General features: G+C 43.6%; 1 protein-coding gene across 3 annotated transcripts in view; it reads right to left on the bottom strand.

Moving 5' to 3' along the window:
- ITPR2 (inositol 1,4,5-trisphosphate receptor type 2) overlaps positions 1-26678 on the bottom strand; it is a 340554-nt gene that overhangs the window by 8049 nt on the left and 305827 nt on the right. For all 3 annotated transcript variants that reach the window (XM_075004401.1, XM_075004407.1, XM_075004412.1), the window contains one exon: positions 26009-26169. In XM_075004401.1, the coding sequence (XP_074860502.1) occupies positions 26009-26169 (161 nt within the window). The remainder of the gene's footprint in view (positions 1-26008; positions 26170-26678) is intronic.

Below are 26678 nucleotides of genomic sequence, written 5' to 3'. Positions count from 1 at the left end.
TCAGCCTTGTGAAACACCCATTTTTTGAGTAGCAATTGGGTTTGTTTTTGGGCAATTTGTTTTTATTGGTTTCTAACTTATACACAGGGCCCAAGCAAATTTATGGCCATGAAAATGCATCACAGACCATGAAATTTGGTCTCCTCCCCCTGTGACATCTGGTACAGGATAAAGACACACAAGAGACTATACAAATTTAATGGGGCAAATCAGGATTTTTTAAATTGGGGGTCCTGATCCAAAAGGTCGCTGAAGTGGGGTCACAAGGCTATTTTAGCAGGATCACAGTATTGCCACCCTTCTGTGATGACTTCAGTTGCCCTTGTGCAGCAGCCCAGCTCTGTTGACTGGGTGTCCCACTTGGACAGCAGCGGCGGTGGCGGCAGCAGCAGCAGCAGCAAAGTACCATGCCACCCTGACTTCTGCACTGCTGTTGGTAGAAGTGCTGCTTTCAGAGCTGGGCTCCTTGACTAGCAGCTACCTCTGCCGAGCTCTGAAAGCAGCACTGGCCCCAGCAGCACTACAGGAGTAAGGGTAGCAGTACTGCAAACCCTACTACACTATCCTTGCAACCCCACCACCATTAATTTTTGAGTCAGGACCCCCTGCGATTAAAACAACGAAAATTTCAGATCTAAATATCTGAAATAATAATGAAATGTTACAACTTTTTAAAATGCCTATAACTGAAATTGACCAAAGTGGGCAGTGAATTTGGAAGGGCCCTGTCTATAGAACACTGAAATAGTTACAGGAACGTGATTTATAGCTGAAAGAATTGCCGGTGCTGGTATGTTGGGGTCTAATATCAGTCTGTGTATTCTATGCCACCTCGTGCCACCTGCTCCCCACACTGCACGGAGCACTTGGCTTTTGTGTGGGGGGAAAGGGCAGAGGGACTGGAGTACACAGCTGAAGACTGGGCATGGTCCTTAACTGCTGGCACTCCTTATAGCAGCTGTGAATCACTTCAGCCCCAGCATAAGTGAAAGTGCATTAAGAGCCCCTGGCCGCCTCTGTTTTGCTTCTACAAAGTGCCAGTAAAGATCTCCTAGCAAACCCCATTTTAGTTGTCTGTGGCTGTGATTACAAACCAGAAGACTTGGACAAAGTCAAGGCAAAAGGTTGGTTGAGGACCAAGAGCTTGGACTGCTGCGAAAGGCTCTGAGCCAGCTGAGCCATTTGTATGGAAAAGTGACCCTGTGAAGTGAAACAGTTGACTTTTATACTGTGCTTCCTGCCAGCCCATGAAGTGATGAGTCCAACAACTGACTGCAAACCTCTCGCTTGGGAGTTCAGAACTCTATCTGTGGAGTGGGTTGAACAGCGCTCTTTGGATGCTGGCAATCCACAGAGGCTACTGTTACCTCATCCAGAACCCACTCAAACTGCACTTTTGTATCACAAAACTTTAAGTAAATTTGGAATTTATCAGAAGAGTAGGAAATATGTTCTGTTCCACCAGTCTGTCTCCTATATAAATGCATACTTTGAATAGGTTGAATCACATAACACACACAGTTATTAAATTCCCTTGCTGAACTGTTTACTTCTGTTGGTCAATATTAACTCACTTTCTTGGTGCACTGTGAATTGCAAAGCTTTATAACAAGAGGGTGAAAAGATGGTCGGGGACGTGGCTGTTGCTGTATTCTGTGATGCTACAGATTGCCATACTGACAGCACTTACTAGTGGGGACTAGTAACAGAGAGGTAGCCGTGTTAGTCTGTATTCTAACAAAACTAACCAGCAGTCATGTAGCACTTTAAAGACTAACAAAATGATTTATTAGGGGGATGAGTTTTCGTGGGACAGACCTACTTCTCCCAATCTGAAGTGGGTCTGCCCCACAAAAGCTCATCACCTAATAAATCATTTTGTTAGTCTTTAAAGTGCTACATGACTGCTGGTTAGTTTTAGTGGGGACCAAACACTGTATCATAACACTAGAAAATTTCGAACTGCAGAGTTTTCTTGACAGACAGGGTTTATAGGGAAATTTCTGTGCAACTGTTGGAAGACTGGCTCATTGCCTGCCTAGCTACATTAGAATTATTTTTTCCTTGAGTTGATTGCTTGCCAACTAACTTGAGGTAGGTAATTATTTTGTAGAGGCTAGGTTGGATAATATTCCCTAAAGTTTACTCTGGGACATCCATGTGTGTAGGGCTCCCCTTAACCAGCTAATAACCCATGTTAAAGCTACAACTTGCCATGACTACATTAGGAGTGAAAACTAATCGACCAGTATCTATCATGCTTTAGTTATCACTTGCTTTTTTAAAAACACACCTCGTTCCTTAGTGTGGATAAGCTCTCTAGAACAGATCTACAGAAACTTTTACCACAATTTAATGGAGTGCCAGATAACTTGAGGTAATTATCATGTCCATAACATCTACTGTGGCTGCCATGCAAACCTTCGTTCCAGCTTACCTTAGGGCTCAGCCTGTGATTGGCAACAAATTAACTCGAGATAAACTCTAATGTAGACAAACTCAGAGTAAAATACATGGCTGGAAAGTGCCAACCAAATCTAGCTGGCTGGGAAACAGAGGGACAACTTTAGAATTTAAACAAGGCTGAATGTAGGGCAGGTTTCTGTCAGGGTGTTACTGGTTGCATTTTGCAAGGCCTAGGAGATCCTGTTATGGACCTGTATAGACAGAATGAGATGTTTGCATGAGGGAGGGATCATGTCTGTGTGCATGCCCAGATGCTAGGGTCCTGTGTGTGTGAGAGAGTGATTTTATCCAGGCACAAAGGCAGCTGGAGCAGAAAGTAGCTGCAGTCTCCACTCCATCAGTTGTTCAGCTCCTCTAAAAAAAGCAGGTGGTGCTATCCAAACAGACTGTGCACAAGCAGGACAGACACTTGCCGTGTGGAATCAGTAGCTCTTCTCTCCACCCTCCTCCAGCAATTTCTGCCAGCAGTGCTTTGGCAAAAATTACTGCTGCCCTGTCTTGGAGAATCCTTCTGTGGGGTGGGGGAATACAGCTTTCTAGGACTGCAGGCTAAATCTGCAGCTCCATGGGGCTCTGTAGTGCTTAGTGGCATTGCTGCTTGTCTTTTCTGAGGTATCTCGAGCCCTTTCGCTGAGAGGAAGTGCATTCAGAACAAACTCTGCACGTCTCCCCTCATGAAGCTTTCTGCACCCTGCCACCCTTGGATGGGTTATTCTGTCAGAAGGTAGAGTTGAGGCATTAGGGAAAACGTTGGACTTTTTTTTTTTTTTTTTAAAGAAAAGGTGTTCAGGAGTTTAACAAAGCATGGAAACTCTGGGCAAAGTCTTTGCTGAACCATCTCTGTGCATGCAGCCAACTGGCTTCAGCTGAGCTCTCCCGCTGAGCTGAATCCTGCTCCAGGTGGAATAAGAGGAAAGTATTTCTGGTTTACCAGGCAAGAGCTGAGTGACCAACAGCAACCAGCAGGAAAGACTGGGCTGAGCTTTTAATAACTAGAGAAACAGGAAAAAGTAGGCCGATGCATAGGATGGAGGCACTAATAGGCTGAAGCCAGTTTAATGGCTGTTTTCTGACTGCCTTAACCATGAGGTTGGAGTGCCACGGCAGTGACGTGCTATGCTGTGCATTGCACAAATGTCCCGGGGAAGCAGGCGGTATCGTCTCTAGCTCTTCCCAGACCATGATCCCAAGTTACAGCAACAAGGTGACACTTTCCTCACCCATCTCACTCGAGAGGGAAAGTGGTCAAGGCTGATTCACGAGCATAATGCACACCCAGTCTTGTGATCAGAGCACTGCATGGGGAAGTCTGGCTCTAAGGGTCTAAACTTGTTGTTTCGGTGTCCTGGGCAAGTTGAATCATGTTGATTATTTTACAAAGGGTTTAATTATTAATTTATCCCAAAGGGTTACTGCGAAAGAAACACACGGAACACTCCGAGTGCCTCAGACAAAGGTTACTGTGTAAGTGTAAAGGTCAGTCAAGCAAGGTATTTCCGAGAGAGGGAGAGAGAGAAATGTTGTTGCCATTATGCCAGGGCACTGACGAGACCTCTTCTGGAATACAGCTGTGTACAGAGCTCCCACAGCCGCTGTGGGGAAAAGGTTAAAGATTTACGCTCTGTCGTGTGTGTTATGACATAGTGCCACAACTGTTTTGTGATTTAATCACACTCAGTAACAATGTGGCTCAGTGCATGATTCAGCTAATCCAGTATTTGATAAACGTGCACTCTAAACTACATCCAGAATAGCTTTGTGCAAATCCTGTTTGACAGGTTAATGTTGAGACTGTATTTGATAAGCAATCTGCCCTGTGTAATATAGGGAAGAGAATTACAAATTGTTAAGAATCTAGATGCACTGAGAATGATAACTCAAGGAAAATAAACCTCTGCAATTACAGATAAGTCTTTACGCAGTACGAACACTAATGTCTACCATTGTGCTGATCCATTCCGCAGCTCTGCAGCTGGAGGAGTGGGGGTTGATGGGAGAGGAAATAGAAATATTTTTGGCAGCCGAGGACGGTTGTAATCGAAACATGGAATTGTTGACACTTGGGTAAATTCATTTGATTAAATGTTTCTGTGGACTATAGTAGAATATACCTTTATTTCCAAAATACCAAATGCACTGTATGATTATTATCCAGGCATTGCCATGTGGGGTTAGGTAGTTTGGTGAATGTCTGTATGGCAGAAAAAGGTTTTTTTGTTTTTTTAAAATGAGCAATAGCAAACACATGCTAGCCGCTCGGATGCCTCTGTTTTGGATGCCTAGACTTTTTTCAGAGGGAAGGTGCCCACCAATTCCTAAGGGGCTTGATTTTTTTTTTTTTTAAGTTTGGGGCACCCCAAAATGGAAACAACCAAAACCGATTTTGACAATCTTGGCCACCGTGTGCAATGTTAATCAAATTAAGTACAACTGTACCCAGTACTTCCCTCCGACAGTTGTACGAAGGTAGAATTGTTCTGTCTACTCTCCTCCACCAATAGACGGCACCAGCTCTTGTGATTTGCAGTTTGTGCTACCCCAGTAACTCTGCTCTAGCTGACCTCACGGTCTTGTGGCTTGTTTGATTTCTATCTGCCCTTGGCCCTAGGTATGGGCCAAATCACTCATATGGTACCCGTGAGTTGAGGGCTAGAAGGCAGTAGCTCTGCATGGGTCTGCAGAAGAAGAGGACACCCCCCTCAAACACTGTCCACTCTCCTTTCTGATATCATGGAAACCTCTGTACAGGTGCAAGGTGAAGTTCAGTATCTGCAGGTTGGGAGACAATGAGCTGGGATTGGTAGGAGACTAGCTGCTCCCGACAACATGGCTTCCTCTACTGTGATAAGGGGTTCCCTGCCTGATTTAAGGTATGTCCACACTGCATGCTCCTTATTGTGGTGTGTGAAGTATGCACAGGGCATGCCCCCCTTGCACAGGTATAAACAACCACACAGACAGGCAAGTACAGATGTGCCTGTGCCCTTGTGTGCATCCTACGTGGTGCTCTGCAGCCACAAGCAGTGCCTCCTCCCCGGCCTAACATGCGAGCCTCAGCAGTACAATGTCCTTCCAACTCCTGCTGCTGGAGCCTTTCCTGTCCGGAGAGCAGCCAGAGCCTTTCCCAGCTGCAGGGAGAGGTTCTGGCAGGGGAAGGCAGCGGGAAAAGACTCCAACCACCTTTTGTTGACAGGTTGATACACAGCAGTGTGGAGACATCACCTGCCTTTCACTGTGCAGTGCTGCACCCTCTCCAAGCTGCTGCCGGTGCTGTGCAGTGCACGTGTACTTAAGGTTTCCTGACAGTGCTCTGAAACCACACCTTCCACTCCCCTGCGCAAGAGGGGGGCGAAGCTAGAACAGGGCTGGTACCAAAATCCACATCACTGTGGCTTCATCTGAGCTTTGCTGCATGGAGGTCAGTAGGCAGTGCAGACACTCGGCCTCTGTGAAAATGGGCAATTTTAGTGCAAACTTGTGCATTTTTCTAGCCATGCATTGAATTAAAGGGCACTGGGGACACTGGGGCTCTGTGTTCCAGCACTTTATCATCTCCGGCCACAGACTCAATGGAGGAGAACTGTGACATTCTAATGTGCTTTATCGTCTCTCACCCTCTACTCTTGCCTCTTCTGATCCTAAGCCATAAACTCTCTGATCCTGGGCCTTAATGACAAGTTTATGCACCTAGCACAATAGGGACGCTGATTCTCCACTGGGGTACCATAATGTTAGGTCAGATCTACCCTAGACCTTAAAGTTGACTGTAGATAAGTCAATTCCAGCTACCCAATTGCTGTAGCTGGAATTGCTTATCTACAATTGACTTATCTGGCTGTCCTCATTTCCTACTCTTTATGAGAATGAGGAGTACTAGGGACAACTAGTGAATCCTGATGGTTCAGTTTAGCGTATCCTTACTAGGCATGCAAACCCAAACCCCAGAAAATTGTCCTTGACTGGCTCAGTCTTCTGGGTAGTAAAGCTATACCTTCAGTCATAAATCACACGACGCAGTAGCGTTACTTCATCTAGCCTCTCCTTCAGTGTGCCCAAATTTCACCACTAATCATGCACCACTCTCACCTTCATGCTGGTGCTTACCCCTTTGCTCCTTGTATCCGAAGTTAGCTCTACAGCCAGTTTCTTTCTTTCTTTTTTTTTTTTTTAAAACAGGTATAATTCAGTTCAGGGCCTAACATTTTACTAAAACAATTCTACTACTGCAAAATTCCTTACTGGTTTGGTTAGTGAAGTGGAGAGAGCGCATGTTTTATAAAATCTGCAGGTGATGCAAGACTGGAAGGGGTTGCTAGCATGTTTGAGGACAAAATTAGAATTACAAACAATCTTGACAAATAACTAAAATAAACAAAATGAAAAGGGGAAGGAAATATCAAAAACAACTACGCAATGGGGGATGGGGGGGGGTAACTGGCTAGGGGTGGTAATACTGCTGGGTGGGTAGGGTAGTACAGTAAAGCCTACATTAAAATATGAGCAAACAGAGTGATGCAGTTGTGACAGACGAATGGTCTTCTGGGCAGTATTAACAGGAGTGTCATATGTTAGTCACAGGAGGTGATTATTCCCCTGCCCCACTGGGCACTGGCGGAGCCTTAGCTGGTGCATTGTGTCCAGTTCTCTGCACCACACTTCAGTAAAGATGGGGGCAGACTGGAACACGGCCAGACAGGGGGGAGAGATCACAAACCCTGATGTATGAAGGTGGGGTGGGGGGTGTTTAAAAAGAATCAGACTGTTAAAATTCAATTTCCGGAAGGCACCGGATGGGAGACCAGATAGACACTCTTAAAACGTTAAGGGTTATTTATAAGGGGACTGAAGCCAATTGCTCTGCATGGCCACGGAAGGCAGGGTAAGGAGTAACAGACTCAATCTGCAGCAAGGGCGATCTAGGTCAAGTATCAGGGAAAAAACTTTCTAAGGGCTCGTCTTCCCACACCAGGAGATCAGCCTCCTGGGGTTTGATTTATTGGGCCTAGTAAGGATGGACTAAATCAACCACTGATCTACCCCAGTATTCCACTGGAGCATGAGGAGTAAGGGAAGTTGATGGGAGAGTTTCTTCTGTCAACCTCTCGCATTGGTGATGCTGCAGAAGTTCAACCTAAGGTACTTCTGCTATGGCCTTCTCCTAGCTGGAGGTGTGTATCTTAGGACAACTTTCTCCAGTAGCACAGAGCTGGCCTAACTCTAAGGGTAGTTAAAGCTCTGGAATAGGCTCCCAAGGGAGATTGTGGAATCCCCAGCCCCGGAAGCTTTGGACGAGCAGTTATCCAAACTGTTGTCAAGTGTGGCCTAGGGTTCTTGGTACTGCCTCAGCCCAGGGGGCTGGACTTAGGGACCTCGAGACATCTACATCGTCTAAGTCATCTACAGACCTACATGTAATTATATCAGAATTGCTTATTCCCCAGCCTGTGTGAGAATAGCTGTACTGGTATTAGTACTGTCACAAAAGCATCCCTCCACGCTGGGGGAGCACGTATCTTTAACTATATTGGTGTAGACTCACAGGAGTAGCCACATTAGTCTGTAGCTTCACAATTAGCAAGCAGTTCTGTAGCACCTTAAAGACTAACCAATGTATTTATTACGTAATGAGCTTTTGTGGGAAAGACATGCTTCCTCACACTGGTGTAGTTAAAACAGCCTAGCTTTTATACACAGAGAAGGCCCAACTTGTTTCCAGACTCCCTGCCCTCTCCAATTTCTATCTTCTCACATTCTGCCTCTCTGTGGTGTATGTCCACAGGGTTCATTGCCCACCCCTATACTGTTCTGATTTCTCTGTCATCTTACCTCTGCCTTTAAAACTGAGGACTGATCACCTGTAAGCTCACAATGATGACATAAATTTATTTTGCACCTATCTACAGCTTTGTCAGTTGTGAGTAGTGGCTAAGGTTTGAGGAGAAATGCTTTGGAATAGAGTTATTTCTAATGCAATCCTTCGGCTTGTACACAACATCTGGTATAGCCATTAGAAGATAAATGTTCTTGTTTTTTTAAACAGATGTTGATACAAAACAGCCATAAATCGTAGACTGTGTATGGACATAGATTACTAATAAGCACAAATGTATTACTACATTTGAAACTGCAATGAATCTTTAGTTCTCCCTTTTCTCGCATGGAAGTGCCTTCAATTAAAGGCATATCTCCTTAAATTCAGAGCTTTCTAATGTACTATGCATACAATTTGCCTTCATTTTAGCTTCCTCACCAGAAAGAACACCACGTAATGTGATGCCAGTCTGTGGAAGAGTATATAGGGCTCTCTAACTGTGCTTTACAAGTCTGCTTGCTCCAGTTGTTAAATTGTGTGGGTTTAATTTGTTAAACTCATTCTCCTCCACCCACTTCCAGCAGAACATTCTAGTGAATACATTGGTTGGCTGGATTGGCTCCTGTTGGATATTTCTGTTTTGTGCCATTTCATCCTATTCTTGCTAGTCACACATGACCCAAATAATTAGTACTATTGTAGTGAATGTCTGCTTATTTTTTTTAATCATGGAATTGCAGCTCACACCAAGTGCCAGAATGAGAAGACTGAAGCCCGGATTCAAACTTCCTCCGCTTTTGTGAGAGCAACTGCAGTACAAGCGTTCTGCATGGTATCCCACTACTAGGTTTCTTCTGCGCCCTGGAAAAATCACAAGGGCCAAGGAAAGTACTATAGTGTCTATGTACATTCATTCAGTCCTTGGCCTCTGTGCAGGAAGTGCCAAAAAACTTATGCAGTGAGTGTCAGTAGACGTACGGGTTTGGTACACTTCAACAAAGGTCAAGTATTAAACTTTGCTGTTATCCATCAAAGTTTGCTGTTTGATACCCATCAAAGTTTTGAGTAGATCTTTTGTTGCATGTGTATATTCTTTTTACGTAATCTTAATTTTCTGGCCCAGACAGTTTGATATTCAGGGTGAAAACTGCTAGTCATTGTAGCATTATAGCATTAGTTTGGTGAAGCAGAATTTGTAGTATCAGAGAGGTAGTTGGTCATCTGTATGTTCGAGAACAAGTAGTAGTCCTGTGGCACTTTATAGACTAACAGATAGTTTGGAGCATAAGATGCATCTGATGAAGCAGGTCTTTGCCCATGAAAACTTATGCTCCAAAATATCTGTTAGTCTACCAGAATTTCTAAGTAATTTAAAAAAAAAAACTGCTGAAGGCTTGTTGCTGGATACATAAGGCTGAACTCTGTTCTCAATTGCACAGATTATATACTATTGCAGTTAATGCAATAACAGTGGATTATTCCAAACCGAGATACTCCCAAACTCTGTTTAAAACCTGGATCTGAATTTTGGGCTTTTGGCCCATTTTGACATAGATACTTAGTTCAACATCAAATTTCAAACAACACTTTTGGGAATTATTTAGAACTTCTTACTGCATTGAACTTATTACAGAACAATGATATGATCCTGCACCCCATATTCAGAGTAATATTATAATCTGGTTCTGGCCTAATTAAGATGCATTGTGTACAAAATGGGGTGTGTAAGATGTCATTGGAAAAGTTATGATTAGCTGAATGTCCTATTTGTATGCTTGTATCTCTCTCTTTTTTTTTTTTTTTTTTTTTGTATCTGACGTTGGGATTATTGACTAGGAATCTATATTTCAAAGGGGCTTTCTCTTAAAAACCACCTCCACGTAGCCTTTCAGGTACAACAGTGAAAAAGCCAGACAGTGCTAATGGCTCATCAACAAAGACAATGGGCTGTGGAATATCTTAACCTTTTCTTAGATGTTTTGACAAGCCGGTAAGCAATGGCTGCTATGAAACTGTCTGGGCATGTGGACAGAGAACTAGACTCTGGCCTCCATCTCGGATATCATTGTTTTTCTACAACTAAACTTGGGAGAAAGGGTTCCAGGCATATGCCAAAGCTCTATAAGGTAGGGAGTGAAGGACAAGAGAACTCCTGGAAATACCTGAGGCATAAAGAGGGAAGTACTTGACCTAGGTTAAAGGAATTTCTAGCCTGTGTACAAAAAACTTGAGCATTCCAAGCTGCAAAGCAAGTGTAGTTTGTATCTTGAAAATTTGCCAGCCTTTCTGTGTCATCAGCTAGTATTGTAGGCTTAATTTGTGTTTCTGTTTATTTACTAGGTAATCGGTTTGATCTGTTTGCTGTCACTTGTAAACATTTAAAATCTTGGTTTGTAATTCATTTTTATGCTTTCGCTCCAAACTCACTGTTCAGAACAAATGCTTGGGAATCTTAGTTCAAGTGGTAAGGCTGATGCGTCTCCTCTTCACTTGGAGGGAAGGGCAAACTGTGAGCTTACCTTGTACAGTTTCCTGTGGAGCCCAAGACGGCATAATTTTTGGTTTATGTTCCAGAGGTTTGCCTGTGATGGTGGGGGCTGTCTTGGCAGTGGCCTGTTAGAAGGCCTGCATGTAACTGCAACTGGGTGTGGCCTATATGTGTGAATGCTGGTGAAGTGTCCCACTCCTAGTCCTAGAGCTGCTTGTCACTGCTCCAGTGTGTGAGAGCACGCCCAGGATGGTGAATTAGAGGGTTTGGCTGTACTCCCAGGTGGCACTGTGGGGGTGGGAGACAACCCAACCGTAATATTTTTTAAAAAAAATACTGATCATGCATAGATATTCTAGCATAAACAATTAAAGCAGATATGGAAATCCAGTTTTACTTGAAACATGATGTTTTGAATGTGACCTCAAAGAACAAGACGAACTTTTAAACTATGCTGGGTCAGTTTTTCAAATTGTGCCTCTCACCACCATGTGCAGGCCACTGGCCCCAGAAGATTTGGTGCACTCATTTGTTGTATGTACAGGTGTGGCCCTGAACACAAAGGGATACCAATGAGAGGTCCCTTTGATTGCTTTGGCTAATATACATGCAAGGTGCTGGGTGTTTTCAGGTATCTAAAAGGGTGTCAAAAGGAGGAGGGAGAAAACTTGTTCTTCTTGGCCTCTGAGGAAAGAACAAGAGGCAATGGACTTAAGCTGCAGCAAGGGAGGTTTAGGGTGGACATTAGGAAAAAGTTCCTAACTGTCAGGGTGGTCAAACAGTGGAATAAATTGCCTAGGGAGGTTGTGGAATCTCCACCTCTGGAGATATTTAAGAACCGGTTAGATACGTGTCTATCAGGGATGGTCTAGACCGTACTTGGTCCTGCCATGAGGGCAGAGGGCTGGACTCAATGACCTCTTGGGGTCCCTTCCAGTCCTAGCATTCTATGATTCTATGTACTAAGCATCCTTAACCACGCTAACTTCAAAAGGTGCTCAGAAACTAGACAACATTTTGTCTCAGGGCTTAAAATATTTACTTGGAGCGAATGATATCTGTATTAATCTAGGCCACACCTAACACAGAACAAGTTGTTTCCTTGTGATCCTTTAGCTGTGAATAGTTAAAATATTAGTTTGTCTGATCCCCACTTCTGTTATATTACCAATATTTATATAAACTTCTATACCCGATAATCTAGCCACATTTTCCATGATGAGAACAACCATCTGTTTAGTTTCACATACCCAGAGTTATTTTGTTGTGAAACCATGACAAGGAAACTCAAAACAGGCAAATCTCTTAGTTGCACATAAATAAAATATTGGGCACAAAAGGGGGTCACAAAATATGATTTAAAGTTTCCTGTTTGTTCTGGAACCTCTTTAAATCTGTGATGCCAAATCTGCAAAACTGTAATGCAATTTCTCATTCAACTTTGCAGGGGAGTGTAGTGGGTTCTATTATATAAATTGGCTGTAGCAAATTTGCAATCTGATATATACATTTATCTCAAAATGCCCTTCTGAGGCAATTGTGTAACATACTATATCAGGAATAGCTGTTGGTAATATTGCAAGACTTCATGATGTAAAAATATATCACTGTCACTTAAATTGAACAAAGATTCCTTTTTAGATACAGCATTTTAACCATCTTAACAAATTCTGCAATAACTATTGTATACACACATTTTATACTCAGTCCCACAGATACCACTTGGCAACCTGATTGATTTCTTTCTCTACAGCTAATCTGATTTCTACATGCTATATATCTTCTCATATATTAAGATGATGTAACCTGAGCTTTTTATCATACAAATATCCACCAAACCAGTGAGAGAAATTGAGATTTCATGAACCAGCCTGGCAACGAAATAGAAAAATCTGACACAAACTCATAAAACAGATCCTGGAAGATAAATGGTGCAATGAGACGCAACTTATTCAAATTCAGGAGGCTTAAACAAACAGACAAATAGGATTTTGGGAATTTTTGGACAACAACAAATAGAGGAAAAGAAAAGACAACCTTGTTAGTTCCAACTTATGAAAATATATATCACTAGCCCTGAACAGTGCTTCAAACCAAACCACCAACTATGAGTGTCTCTCTGCTTTAGGGCAGCTCAGAGACAAACCAGCTCCCAAAGGGTCTAGCTCATAAGTTAGGATCATACTATGACCAAAAGTCTGCCCCTAGCTAGGGCTATGTCTATACTTGCATTGGATCAACAAAACTTCTGTCATTCACAGTTGCTAAACCCCTGGCCTATGAACAACAAAATTTTGCTGTGGCAAGTGAAAGCGTGAACTATGCTTTGTTGGTAGGAGCACTTTGCTGTTGACAAAGCGAAACCCCTTTGGTGGCGGAAGAGAGATTTTGTCAGCAAAGGTACCAATGAACAGCATTCACACAAGTTTTTAGCAACAAGGCTGTTGACACTGAAAAAAGCTATGTCTACACTAAGGGTCAGCAACTCCCAGCATGGGTGCCAAGTGTGGCACACAAGGCAGGAACTCTGCCCATCCTCCCCCACATGGCTGGGAGCTTGCTCAAAGCCATGCTGCCTATGGCTTAACAAAAGCCCAGCTAATGCTCCCAACCACCATCTAAACCATAAAGCTCTGCATCTTTATGGATTTATTAATTAACTTCTGGAGTATAAATGCTCACCGAGTCAGATTACCCAGCAAGCACTCAGAGTAGCCAGAAAAATACTACAGCAGACAGTCAGGCGCTGTGCCAACAACTACTGGCTTAATCTATGCAGCAGTATCCAGACCTGTGCTGACTCTGGTAGTCTCAAGGGAATGTACGAGGGCATAAAGAAGGCAATGGGACCCACTCAGAACAAGACATCAGCTCTGAAATCCAAATCTGGTGAAGTCACCACTGACAAAGCCAGACAGATGGAGTGATGGGTCAAGCACTACTCCGAGCTGTACACATGCGAGAACGTTGTGGTTGATACAGCCCTCAACGCCGTCGAGCCCCTGTCGGTCATGGAGGACCAGGAACCAACTGTGGTCGAATTGAAGAAACCTACTGACAGCACTGCAGTAGGAAAGGCCCCAGGCCAGGATGGTATACCACCAGAGGTAATCAAGTGTGCCTTGGACACACTCCTGGAACCCCTACATGAGCTGCTGTGCCTGTGCTGGAGAGAGGGTGAGGTTCCACAGGATATGGGGGACGCCAATATTGTAATCTTGTATACGAACAAAGGAGACAGAAGTGACTGCAACAATTACTGTGGAATCTCCTGCCTAAGTTTCACTGGTAAATTGTTCACTCACATCATTCTTGGCAGACTCCAGAAGCTCACTGAGAGGGTGTATCCTGAATCCCAGTGTAGATTCCGTGCCGAGAGATCTACCATTGACATGATCTTCTCCTTGAGGCAGCTGCAGGAGAAATGCAGGGAGAAGAGGAAGCCACTCTGTCGCCTTCATCGACCTGACCAAGGCTTTCGACTCGGTCAGTAGGGATGGACTGTTTAAATTGCTCCACAAGATAGGCTGTCCACCACGGCTACTCAAGATGATCCAGTCTTTCCATGAAGACATGACAGGAACCATCCGATATGACGGCACATCAACGGATGCCTTCAGCATCAGGAGTGGCATCAAACAAGGATGCGTCTTTGCTCCGACATTGTTCGGGATCTTCTTCACACTCCTCAAGAAGCATGCCTTTGGATCCTCAAAAGAGGGTATCTTTTTGCACACGATCTGATGAGAAAGTGTTTAATCTTGCAAGGCTGAAGACTAAGTCTAAGGTGCAGGAAGTGCTCATTAGAGACATGCTGTTCACAGACGACGCTGCTGTAGTGACACACGCAGAAGGCCAGCTTCAAAAACTGCTGGATCAGTTCTCCGAAGCATGCAAGGACTTTGGGCTTACCATCAGCCTACAGAAGACAAACGTACTGGGTCAGGACGTTGCCGAACCTCCATCAATCGGCATTGACAATTACACACTAGAGGTCATCCACGAGTTTACTTACCTCGGGTCCACCATCACTGACACCCTGTTGCTGGAGACTGAACTAAACAGGAGGATTGGAAAAGCAGCCACAATTCTGTTCAGACTTAGCAAGAGAGTGTGGAACAACATCAAGCTGTACACTCACACCAAAATGCAAGTCTACAGAGCCTGCATCCTCAGCACCCTCCTCTACTCCAGCGAGTCTTGGACCTTGTATGCCCGCCAGGAAAAGAGGCTGAATGTCTTCCACTTGCGCTGCCTCAGGCACATTCCTGGGATATCATGGAAGGACAGAGTGCCCAACAATGCCATCCTCAAGCAAGCTGGAATTGCAACCATGCATACCCTCCTCAAGCAGTGGCAGCTCTACTGGCTTGGCCACGTCCACAGGATGAATGACAGAAGGATCCCAAAAGACATCCTGTACAGCGAGCTAGCCTCTGACGAAAGACCTCCTGGAGGCCCCCAATTGTGCTACAAAGACGTCTGTAAGAGGGACCTCAAGGAGGTAGACATCAGCCCAGATAGCTGGGAAGAGCTGGAAGATGACCGCAGCAGCTGCAAGCAGAAACTACAACAAGGGCCTTCAGAAGGGTGAGATGAAGATCAGACAGCTGGCAGAGGAGAAGCAAACCCATAGAAAGGACAGCAAGGACCTGCCAGACACCCACTACATATGCAGCAGATGTAGCAAGGACTGTCACTCTCGTGTGGGCCTCCACAGTCACAGTCAACGCTGCAAATGATGATCTTAAATGGAGTTATGAAGGGCGCGATCCACAGTCTAGGCAGACTGAAGGATGCCTACTACTACTATTAATGAAGCTGTTATAAGTAGGACTATTAGTGACTTTAAAAAGGATCACCGGCACTTGTACCATACATAGAGGTCGAAAGGTCAAATTTTGGTACTCTGCCTCAGAAAGGTTCCTGACCCCTAGTCTACATTATGCAGCATTTAGGCTGTTGACACAATCTTGTGGCTAGAAGCTGCATAGTGTAAACATATCCTCCATCAGTGGCAATTGCTGACTGGGAGCTCCAGGGGGGCAGACTAGGGGAAGGAAGTGGGAGTAGGGATGAGAGAAACAACCTAGATGACCTCTCTGAGCATGCCCTATGAATGGCACACGTTTGTCATAGCAGTACCATCCTGTAAGGCCTAAAGGTGACATAAGCTCCTTACAACCTGTTCTTGCATAGGTCACTCCATCATCATCAATAACCATGGGCTCAGTGCTTGTTGGTGTCTGATGCCTCTCACGATTTCCTTCCAGCTTTCTCTGTCCAGTGCGGAGTGGCTTAGGTTCTGTAGAGTAGCTCCACACTGATCTGCTATATCATAGGTCACTAGACAGCATTAAATTCTTTTAAATGCAGAGGAAATAGCCTGGTACCACGGGATGTACCAAAAAAAAAAAAAAAAAAAAAAAGGCAGTTGTCAAGTCCCTGTTTCTGTTCCCTAAAGAAGGGGAATAAACCCAAATACCAAAACTTCCAAAGCGTTATTTTTAAAGTCGTCACAGTAACTGCAGGCTACGGGATTACTCTTAACCACTTCCTAGTAGAGATGTTTTTTTAAACCCCCTCCCTCCACAAACTATGTAGAATTTCTGCCTGCTGCAAGGGACAGAGCATGCGTAAGAGAAAAGCTGTTTGCAGAAACATTATTATGACTGCTAGAGTTCAGCTTGATGGATACTGCTCCCATTAATGTCTATATCAAGGTTTATATTACCTTCAAAAGGAACAGGCTCTGTGCATAGCTAACTTTCAGTTTCTGGAACTAACTTCCATAAGTTTTAGCCACAAAACCAGGCTTGTGCGGAGGTGAACTTAGCCTGGGTCAGGGGTCTGCAACCAAAATAGTGAGAATAGCCATTTTTTTCAAATTGTTACAAAATCAATACTCCAAGAGCCACAATGCATGTGAATGAGACAGTCCTTAATAAACAATGGTCAAGCTGTACTTTTTGTAACCCCTAGTTTGAGACTAGCACGTACACAATGATTTGTACCACTTAGAAAGTTTGTTACTTTCACCCCTGGGCTGGAGAGCAAATGAGGACAAGGAAAATGGTGAGCCTGAGGATAAGCTCTTAAGCAGGGAGGAGCAATGTTCTCATCACCCTCCATCCCCTCTCCCCTATTCCCAGGCTCTACCCCTCTCAGCCCCACCAATCCACACCCCCATCCTCAAGCTTTACCCTCCTCCCACAAACCCCCCCTCCCCTCCCCAGGCTTAATCCCTCTCAGCCCCCAACCCAGCCCCCCATCCCCAGTCTTAGCCCCTCTCACTTCAGGGTGAGTTAACCTTCCCTGAGGGCCAGCCAGCAGAACTGCTGCCCCCTGCCCTAGAGAGGGGGGTGAGGATCAGAAACCCCCATCGCATGAGCTGCATCCTAGCCTTTTGGGCGTGCTAGGGCTGGGAACCCTACCAAAGGAGAGCTCCCGGCTGGCCTGGGCTGGGGCAGATGCGGCCTTGGGAGCTGGCAGTGCTGAGCTGTCCTGGGCATGGGCCTGAGAAGGTTGGCTGCGCACACCAGCCACTGGCAGAGGTGAGGCACTTGGTTGCCTGAGGGATGCAACGAGAGCAGCCCCAGGCTCCGTCCTGGAGGCAGCAACCTGGTGGGTCCCAGCTGGGCTGTACCAGGGGCACAGCTGGGGCACACCAGTCTGGAAGGAGCCAGGCCCAGTGCTGCCGCAGGAGCTCTGCATCCCAGGCACCGCTGCTGGCCATACCACCCTCTTGGTCAGTGCTGATGGAAGCTCCATGGCTGGGATAACGGCTTTCTGCTGGCCCAGTAGGGGCTCTGCTCCTTCACCTGCACCTAGTGCTGGGGGAGCTGCTCCCCACTGGTGCAGGGGGGGCTGAGGCATTGGCTGAGCTGTGGCATGGCAGGGAGCCACAACAGGAGTCAGCTGCAGCACTGCTTGGGGCCACAACTGCATTCTTAAAGAGCCACATGCACCTCCAGAGCCAAGAGTTGCTCACCCTGGCCTCTCTCTTATTTCACACTTTTTGTATCCTATTCTGAAGGCTCCATACCTAATCAACGCACAGGCCAGTTCAGCAGAGCTGTACTCAAGTCACACCAGGTCAACCAACAACTTGGGGGTTGATGACTGGAGAAATTTGTAAGGCCACTTGAAGGTACTGAGCCCTGTGGATGTGAGTGGAAGGGGCTGAGCACCTGTGAAGGAGAGGAATCCTGCACAGTGAGGCAAACTGATGGACTGGTTATTTTCTAGAAAAAAGAGGGAGGAGAGTGGAGAAATGTCTAGTATAAGGTGGGAGGGGTGGGAACAACCCTAAAGAGTTCAGTGGTCTCTCACTTGTGCTTGAACTGGATAATCTTCTAAACTGGGGAGATAGAGCCAAGCTTTTTTTGCACTGAGGTACCACACAGGGAAATTGCTTAAGTCTGATCCTGTACAAGTTTTACCTACCCATTCTTCTTTGGTCTGTCTCATGTCTCCTGTTCTCAGACCACCTGAAACTAACCCTATAACTTTACTCACAGGTATGATTCTATGACCTGTTTGTATATGCTAATTCTCCTGTTCTGTAAGGCTCAAAGCAGGCAGTAAGACACAAAATTAGGCAAATTTCTTCAATTATATTATGAAAACCACTCACAGGACAAAAAAAAATTGCATTTATTTGGAAATTAGTCTGGCAGTAAGAGCTCCGATCTTATCCAGCACCAGGCTTTTGTGCTGTTTGGTATAAATATTGTGGTATCTAGTCTGTGTGGCTTGTATCATATGTCATTACAAAGTAATAAAGCAAAACATTCCATAGATTTGATATATATGTAAGCCCCACTCTTACCCCTGTGGTTTTGATTTTATTTGGAAGAAAGCCAGATTTAAAAGTAAAACGTCCCCATAAAGCCAATTTAGGCCCGATCCAGCAGAGTACTTAAAGCACATGAATAATCCCCTTAAAGTCAATGCACCACTGGGCTCAGGAACCCAGAGCTGTGCTAGACTTTATGGTAATTATGAGAATTAAACAGCACAGCTTTTTAAGCCAAAGTGTCCTTCAGACCTAAGTTTCTTGGAAGCATCACTTGGTACTGAAGTTTCTCTGTTTCAGCTGGAGTCTGCCTCAGCCACTGAACTGTGTTTAACAATGCAAGGGTATGACAAATCTGGTGTATGAACCTGGTGTACAAACCCCTGGTCCTCCTCTTTCCACCTGTTTCTGTTCCATTAACATAGCCTCTTGATGCCTGAAGACACAGGAGACGTCACCAATTTGGTCAACTTAACCTATCCACACCCCCACAGGTCATCTGAAAACATTTAATGTCTACTTTAAAATGAGGTATGATGGAGAGCTGTCACGTGGGACTTAAGGGGATAAACAATGATCTCACCGTGTTAAAGGAACCCATTTTAAAGGGTTTATTCTATTTGCTTAATGACTTATTTTAGGACAAACTATAGTTCTTTGGTGGTGTTTTGGGGTCACCATCTAAAAGATAACATCAAAGCCTAACAACAAGGGTGTGGGTGCCTGTATATTAAACCATGGGGCAATGGATTTGCTGAGGCGGAGTGCTAAAGCTTGACCTTTTGACCACTAGGTACAGTCTGAGCGCTAGTGATACTTTTTAAAGTCCCTAATAGTCCTGCTTACAACAGCATCATTAATAAATAAACGGTAAAGCTCAGCATCATAATTTAGGTGGTGGTTGGTAGCGTTAGCTATTTAAATATGAGTTGTTCATTTTTGGGCTTTCAGACAGTCACTGTTTATTGAAAATATTCAGGACTTAAAAAGCTTTGCAACTATAGTGTCAGGAGCCATAAAGAAGTGCTTAAAGAGCCATGTGCTGCTCCAGAGCTGCAGGTTGCAGACCCCTGCTTTAAGTGGTTAGCCAAACCTAGCATTCTTCACCTGCCTCAGCAACTTTGGTTTTTAAAATAATTTTTAGCTGACTGTGGGGTCATGTAATTGTGCTAATTACGTTCAATTACATAATTTGTGTAAATAAGCAAAAACTTAATTATGCCATCTATTATTATTATGACATATATTATGACAGGTTATGAAGCTTGCTAAAATGGTATCTAGTGCGCCTACAGAACAAAACTCTCATGACTAGCTTGAGCAAGCCTAGTCTCCAATTTTTTAACAGGTAAAACTTGTTTGCACTTGCTTAATTCCATAACTGCAAAGTAGTTTACTTCACATCTATCTGATTTTCAGGAATGAACGCACTAGCTAGTGTAGCAAAACTTCTTTGCATCTAAATTTATTTGCAGGTCCTAAAATGTGGGTCCAAGTTTCAGGGGTGCAGTTTATGCCCATAAAAGGACTAAAAATTTAAACTTTAATCTTCATGGTCTCTTCATGCAAAAGACAGTCCTAGAAACCTGTGCTTTAAGTTACAGGATTATAAAACACTACTATATCATTTGTAACTAAGGAATTGGGGAAATGAATCAAAATACTATAGGAAAATACACAAAAGGACAGAATGTTTGCCAGACTGCAGCCTAGTATAAGTTTTTACAGTCAAATTATAAAAACAAAAACAAACACCACCCCATCTGGTCTTTCTAAGTAGATCATCAATACTCCTAATCAGACCCCACACAGCTAGTGCACTGGACAACTGACACAGAAAGAAAACAGACATATCACTCTCAGTCATAGCTTCTGGTCCAAGCACAGCCAGAAGTGGTGTGTTTGTGCAATACTGTTAATGTTTCCATTGGTATTTAAATTAATAAATACATATTTCTTACCTGCCGGAGAATGAGGGGGAAGGATACTCACAGCTGAGCTCCGCTGACCCTCTGCATACACTGAATTGTATCCTACCAGTCTGACTTGCCTCTCCAATTATGGGGATAATTTCTCTTGAACTTTAGTGGCAGGAGTACTGAAGCTTTTCGTTTAGTCCATTACAAAGCTAATAAATAAGTTCATATCTGAGCCTTAATTTTCCCTGTCTGAGACAATTTGGAGCCCTCTGTTTTACATAGCTACTGAAGCTGTCCAAAAAAACCCACCACTGGAAAAATGTGACTTGTTCCAGGAGGATGAGGGATCAGCTCCTCAGCCTCAACTTAAATAACTGGATTGGGTGTTTGGAAACCTAGTTGTGCTGTAGAACTTCTATCTCCACTTTTGCATATCCATTTTAATAGCCTTTGTATGTCCTTCTGCAGCAAGACACACTGGACTAATAATTTCCAGTGAAATTCAGTTTCAGCAAATAAAGAGGAAAATAAATTCCCCATCCTCCCACACATCTTGCAACCCTTTCTAGTTGAAACACCTCCATCCATCTCTATTCTTTACATCCAACATCCTTTCTCTTCCCTGCACTGTTACTGTTCTCCTAGATTGTAACCTACAGGTCTCTCTCTCCCATTTTGCATACTGCTCACACTTTTGACCGAAGCAGCCTCTCTACACTCATACCACCAGCAGCAGTGAGACCACTCACAAGGGAGAGGGAAATCCCTGCTCTACAGCCTTGAATGAGAGCCAGATAGCTTTAGCCCTTAAGGTCTCAGGTTAATGCCCTCCTGAAAGACCTGGGTCCATCATCCTTACACTTTGAAGTCATGATTACTTTTAAATACCTTTATGGAAAACAAACAATTCTTTCCCATTCAAAAAAGATTCCTCCAGACTAACAATGAACTACCTCCTCTACAACCTAAGCCTTCAGCTTCTCGGCACAGGCAGAGGGGTTTCAAACCAATCAGTTCAGTACTTGAGGTTAAAGGCAGTTTAATACCTGCTAATATTCTAGAGATGCAAGGCTAGTGCACCCTGCCATTAGTGTTAATATAAAATACAACAGCAGTGGAAAAATCCAACTGCTGGCATCAGAGAATTAACATATGTAGCATGAACATCAATATACAGCTTGGAATAAATATTAATACTAACGATACTTTCAAAGTTTAAAAACAAAATTGCTGCTGGAGGAGAGGGGAAATTGCACAGGCGAGATCTGTCTAACCTGTAATTTTATCAGTCTATGCTTTCAAACACCGACTTGCACTGAGATAAAGTGCAAATCGGCACATCAAAGGTTAACTTTTAAAGGCTGCTGCCACCATATTTTATTCACAGAAGGCAGTTGACATGTTCTCACTCTGTGGTTTTTCTATCCTTTCCACACATTTGGAAAGTGCAGATTCAGTACTTCCTTGCAAAATTCCCTGTTACAGATTGGGAATGTAGCTGACTGTTTGAAATTCCTATGCACAGAGGCTGCTCCTCTATCCCTGCCCATTGCATTCCCATTTCACCTAGGACACCATTAGGCGTCTCACTCAACAATACTCCATTCCAGCAAAGCAATCCAGCCACAAGCCACATTTTACTTTAAATGTGAGAGGGACACTATCATACTGGGATATAAATTATATCGGAAAGACAGAACAGGTCGTGCGGGTGGCGGAGTGGTACTATATGTGAAGGATAATATAGAATCAAATGAAGCAAAAATCCTAAAGGAATCAAAATGTTCCATAGAATCATTATGGATAACAATTCATTCCTCTAATATGAATATGGCATTAGGAATATATTACCGACCACCTAACCAGGACAGTGATAGTGATGCTGAAATGTTAAGGGAGATTAGAGAGGCTATCAAAATAAAAAACACAGTAATAATAGGAGATTTCAATTATCCCCATATTGATTGGGTGCATGTCACCTCAGGACAGGATTCAGAGATTAAATTTCTTGATGCCTTAAATGACTGCTTCTTGGAGCAGCTAGTACAGGAACCCACAAGGGGAGAGTCAATTCTCGATCTAGTCTTGACTGGAACGCAGGATCTGGTCCAAGAGGTAACTGTTACTGGACCGCTTGGAAATAGTGACCACAATATAATAACTTTTAATATTCCTGTGTTGGGAAGAACACCGCAGCGTTCAAACACTCTGGCATTTAATTTCAAAAAGGGGAATTACACTAAAATGAGGAAGCTAGTTAAACAGAAACTAAAAGGTAGAGTAATTAAACTAAAATCCCTGGAAGCTGCATGGAAACTGTTTAAAGACACCATACTAGAGGCCCAACTTAAATGTATACCCCAAATAAAAAAACACAGTGAGAGACCTAACAAAGAACCACCATGGCTAAACAGCCATGTTAAAAAGGCAGTGAGAGAGAAAAGGGCAGCTTTTAAAAAGTGGAAGTCAAATCCTAGAGAGGAAAATAGAAAGGAACATAAACACTCCCAAATTAAGTGTCATAATGTAATAAGAAAAGCCAAAAAAGATTTTGAGGAACAGCTAGCCAAAAATTCAAAAAACGATAGTAAAATGTTTTTTAAATACATTAGAAGCAGGAAGCCTGCTAAAAAAGCAGTGGGGCCCTTGGACGATAAAGATATAAAAGGAGCGATCAAGGAAGACAGTGCCATTGCGGAGCGATTAAATGATTTCTTTGCTTCAGTCTTCACGGCTGAGTATGTTACAGAGGTTCCTAAATCTGAGCCAGCCTTTTTAGGTGACAAATCTGAGGAACTCACTCAGATTGAAGTGACATTAGAGGAGGTTTTGGAGTTAATTGATAAGCTGAATAGTAACAAGTCTCCAGGACCAGACGGTATTCACCCAAGGGTTCTGAAAGAACTCAAATGTGAAATTGTGGAGTTATTAACAGTGGTTTGTAACCTATCCTTTAAATCCACTTTGGTACCAAATGACTGGAAGACGGCCAATATAATGCCAATATTTAAAAAAGGCTCTAGAGGAGACCCTGGCAATTATAGACCGATAAGTTTAACATCAGTACCAGGCAAATTAGTAGAAACACTAGTAAAGAATAAAATTGCAAGGCACGTAGAAGAGCACGAATTGTTGGGCAAAAGTCAGCATGGTTTCTGCAGAGGGAAGTCGTGTCTAACTAATCTATTAGAATTCTTTGAAGGGGTTAATAAACATGCGGACAAGGGGCACCCAGTGGACATAATATACCTAGATTTCCAGAAAGCCTTTGACACGGTCCCACACCAAAGGCTTTTATGTAAATTAGGTGGTCATGGGATAGGAGGAAAGATCCTTTCATGGATCGGGAATTGGTTAAAAGACAGAAAACAAAGGGTGGGAATAAATGGTAAATTTTCACAATGGAGGAGGGTAACTAGTGGTGTTCCCCAGGGGTCAGTCCTGGGACCGATCCTGTTCAACTTGTTCATCAATGATCTAGAAAATGAGGTAAGCAGTGAGGTGGCAAAGTTTGCAGATGACACCAAGTTGTTCAGGACAGTCAAAACCAAAACAGATTGTGAAGAACTACAAAAAGATCTCAGCAAACTGAGTGATTGGGCAGCAAAATGGCAAATGAAATTTAATGTGGGTAAGTGTAAGGTAATGCATGTTGGAAAAAATAACCCAAATTACACGTACTACATGATGGGGTCAAATTTAGCTACGACAGATCAGGAAAGGGATCTTGGAGTTATAGTGGATAGTTCTCTGAAGACATCCACGCAGTGTGCAGCGGCAGTTAGTAAGGCAAATAGGATGTTAGGAATTATTAAAAAAGGGATCAATAATAAGACAAAAGATATCATACTTCCCCTATATAAAACTATGGTACGCCCACATCTTGAGTACTGCGTGCAGATGTGGTCTCCTCACCTCAAAAAAGATATATTGGCATTAGAAAAGGTTCAGAAAAGGGCGACTAAGATGATTAGGGGCTTGGAACGGGTCCCATATGGGGAGAGGCTAGAGAGACTGGGACTTTTCAGTTTGGAAAAGAGGCGATTGAGGGGCAATATGATAGAGGTATATAAAATCATGAATGGTGTGGAGAAAGTGAATATAGAAAAATTATTTACCTTCTCCCATAATACAAGAACTAGGGGACACCAAATGAAATTGATGGGTAGTAGGTTCAAAACTAATAAAAGGAAATTTTTCTTCACACAGCGCACAGTCAACCTGTGGAACTCCTTGCCCGAGGAGGCTGTGAAGGCCAGGACTCTATTAGGGTTTAAAAAAGAGCTTGATAAATTTTTGCAGGTTAGGTCCATAAATGGCTATTAGCCAGGGATAAAGTATGGTGCCCTAGCCTTCAGAACAAGGGCAGGAGATGGATGGCAGGAGATAAATCACTTGATCATTGTCTTCTATTCTCCTTCTCTGGGGCACCTGGCATTGGCCACCGTCGGCAGATGGGATGCTGGGCTGGATGGACCTTTGGTCTGACCCAGTATGGCCATTCTTATGTTCTTATTTCAAGTGCTTAAAGTTACACAGATGCTAAGCGCTTTGCTGATCTGTGGACTAAAACTAGCACGTCACGCCAGCTTGTGATATTAAACAGTGTGCATAATTAAAGGCTTCATGAACAACAAACAACTCACAGAAGAAATGACACACAATGAAAAATGCACAGAGTGCCTGGAACACATTTGTGTACATCCTTTTCTAGGCTATAAAAATACCATTTTTGGTCATATTCATAAATCCAGTTCTACCACCATAGATCCTAGTGGGAAGCTTCAAGAGGGTGAAAAAGATCACTGATCCCCCAAAACTGGAAGCGAATGCTAGACTCTGACACTTTGGTGCATCTCCCAAACCACTGCTTCTGGCGGGACTGCTTTAGGTACCTAACTACAAGTGGAATCTGCTTTCCCCAGTGGAAACCGCCTGGGGAAATGTGGCCACAACAACACTGTCATCTCTTCTTCAAATGACATCCCCAAAGCTCCCAGGTGGCTGTAGGAATGTAATTCACATCTACCAGCAGTGGCTTCAGCAAATCTCTCCCTTAAACTGTTGCTGCCACCACAAAAGACATCCTCCAGCTTTTCTGATCACCGTGGTAGCTCTTCTCAGTCTTTCTAATAGCTCAAAGGAGGAGCAGGAAAAAGAGCTACTTTTCAGTGCTGACCCTGTTTTCTGGTACTCGGCAGGGGATATTTTGCTGGCCAGCAGCCCAGTGGTCCTGGACAAAGGAGCAGTAGCAGCTGTTCTGATCCATGCTCTTTGACTGGTTTGGCTAATGAGAGAGGGGAATCTACAGAGCATAAGAGTGGATGGAAAGACTGTAGTCTTTAGCTTGGAAACCAGGCCTTTTTTTTTCCCCCCCTTTCTCCTCACAGTCCATCACAACCATGTAAAAATGTCTTAACAGTGGAAAGCTTTGATCCCTATTATTAAAGAAAAAAAACATCCCTGCTTTAGCTGCAATGAACAGCTTTCAGCTGCACCAAACACAGCTCATGTACATGACTCACCAAAATCATCTGAGCCACGTAACTTTCAGGACCAGTGTATTCAGTAGGGTCTTTCACTTTGACTAGAACAATAAAGTACAAATAATGCCACATGTTGTGTTCTGATTTTATGTGCTCTTCAAATGAAACAGTCTTATTGTCAAACTTGTCCCGCTCAAGTCCTGCAAAAGACACAAAACAGAACATATTCCACCCAATCAACTTTTATCCATGTTTTCAGTGTAAAAATAAACTTTGAAAAACAAAAGTGTCAGAGAAGTGATGTGAATTTAAAAGCTGCAATTACAAACAGTGACTTCTATGCAAGACCCCCCCCACCACCACCCTCAAGACACAAAAGCATTTCTGTCAAAAATCTTTCAGACCCATATTTATTCTTTCATGATATTTCCTCTTAACAACAACATAATTAAATATCTTGCACTTTTATAGTGCCTTCTGGCTGGAAGTATAGTAAGTGCTTTACAAGCTTTGGCTCTGGTCCTGCAAAAACTAGACTGTACATATGAGCTGAGTAAGTGAACATAAAGCATTGAGACACAGGCCCTGCTCTTGCAAAGATTTATAAACATGCTTAATTGTAAGCATGTGAATAGTCCTACTGAAGCTTCAGGGGGACTAGTCAGCTGCTTAAAGTTTAAACATACATGAATCTTTGTAGGATTGAGGA

Source organism: Carettochelys insculpta, chromosome 1 (genome assembly GCF_033958435.1).
Source record: "Carettochelys insculpta isolate YL-2023 chromosome 1, ASM3395843v1, whole genome shotgun sequence".
In the NCBI taxonomy this organism is placed as follows: Eukaryota; Metazoa; Chordata; order Testudines; family Carettochelyidae; genus Carettochelys; species Carettochelys insculpta.
Note: the sequence above shows the minus strand (reverse complement) of the source record. Positions and strands in the feature narration are given on the sequence as shown.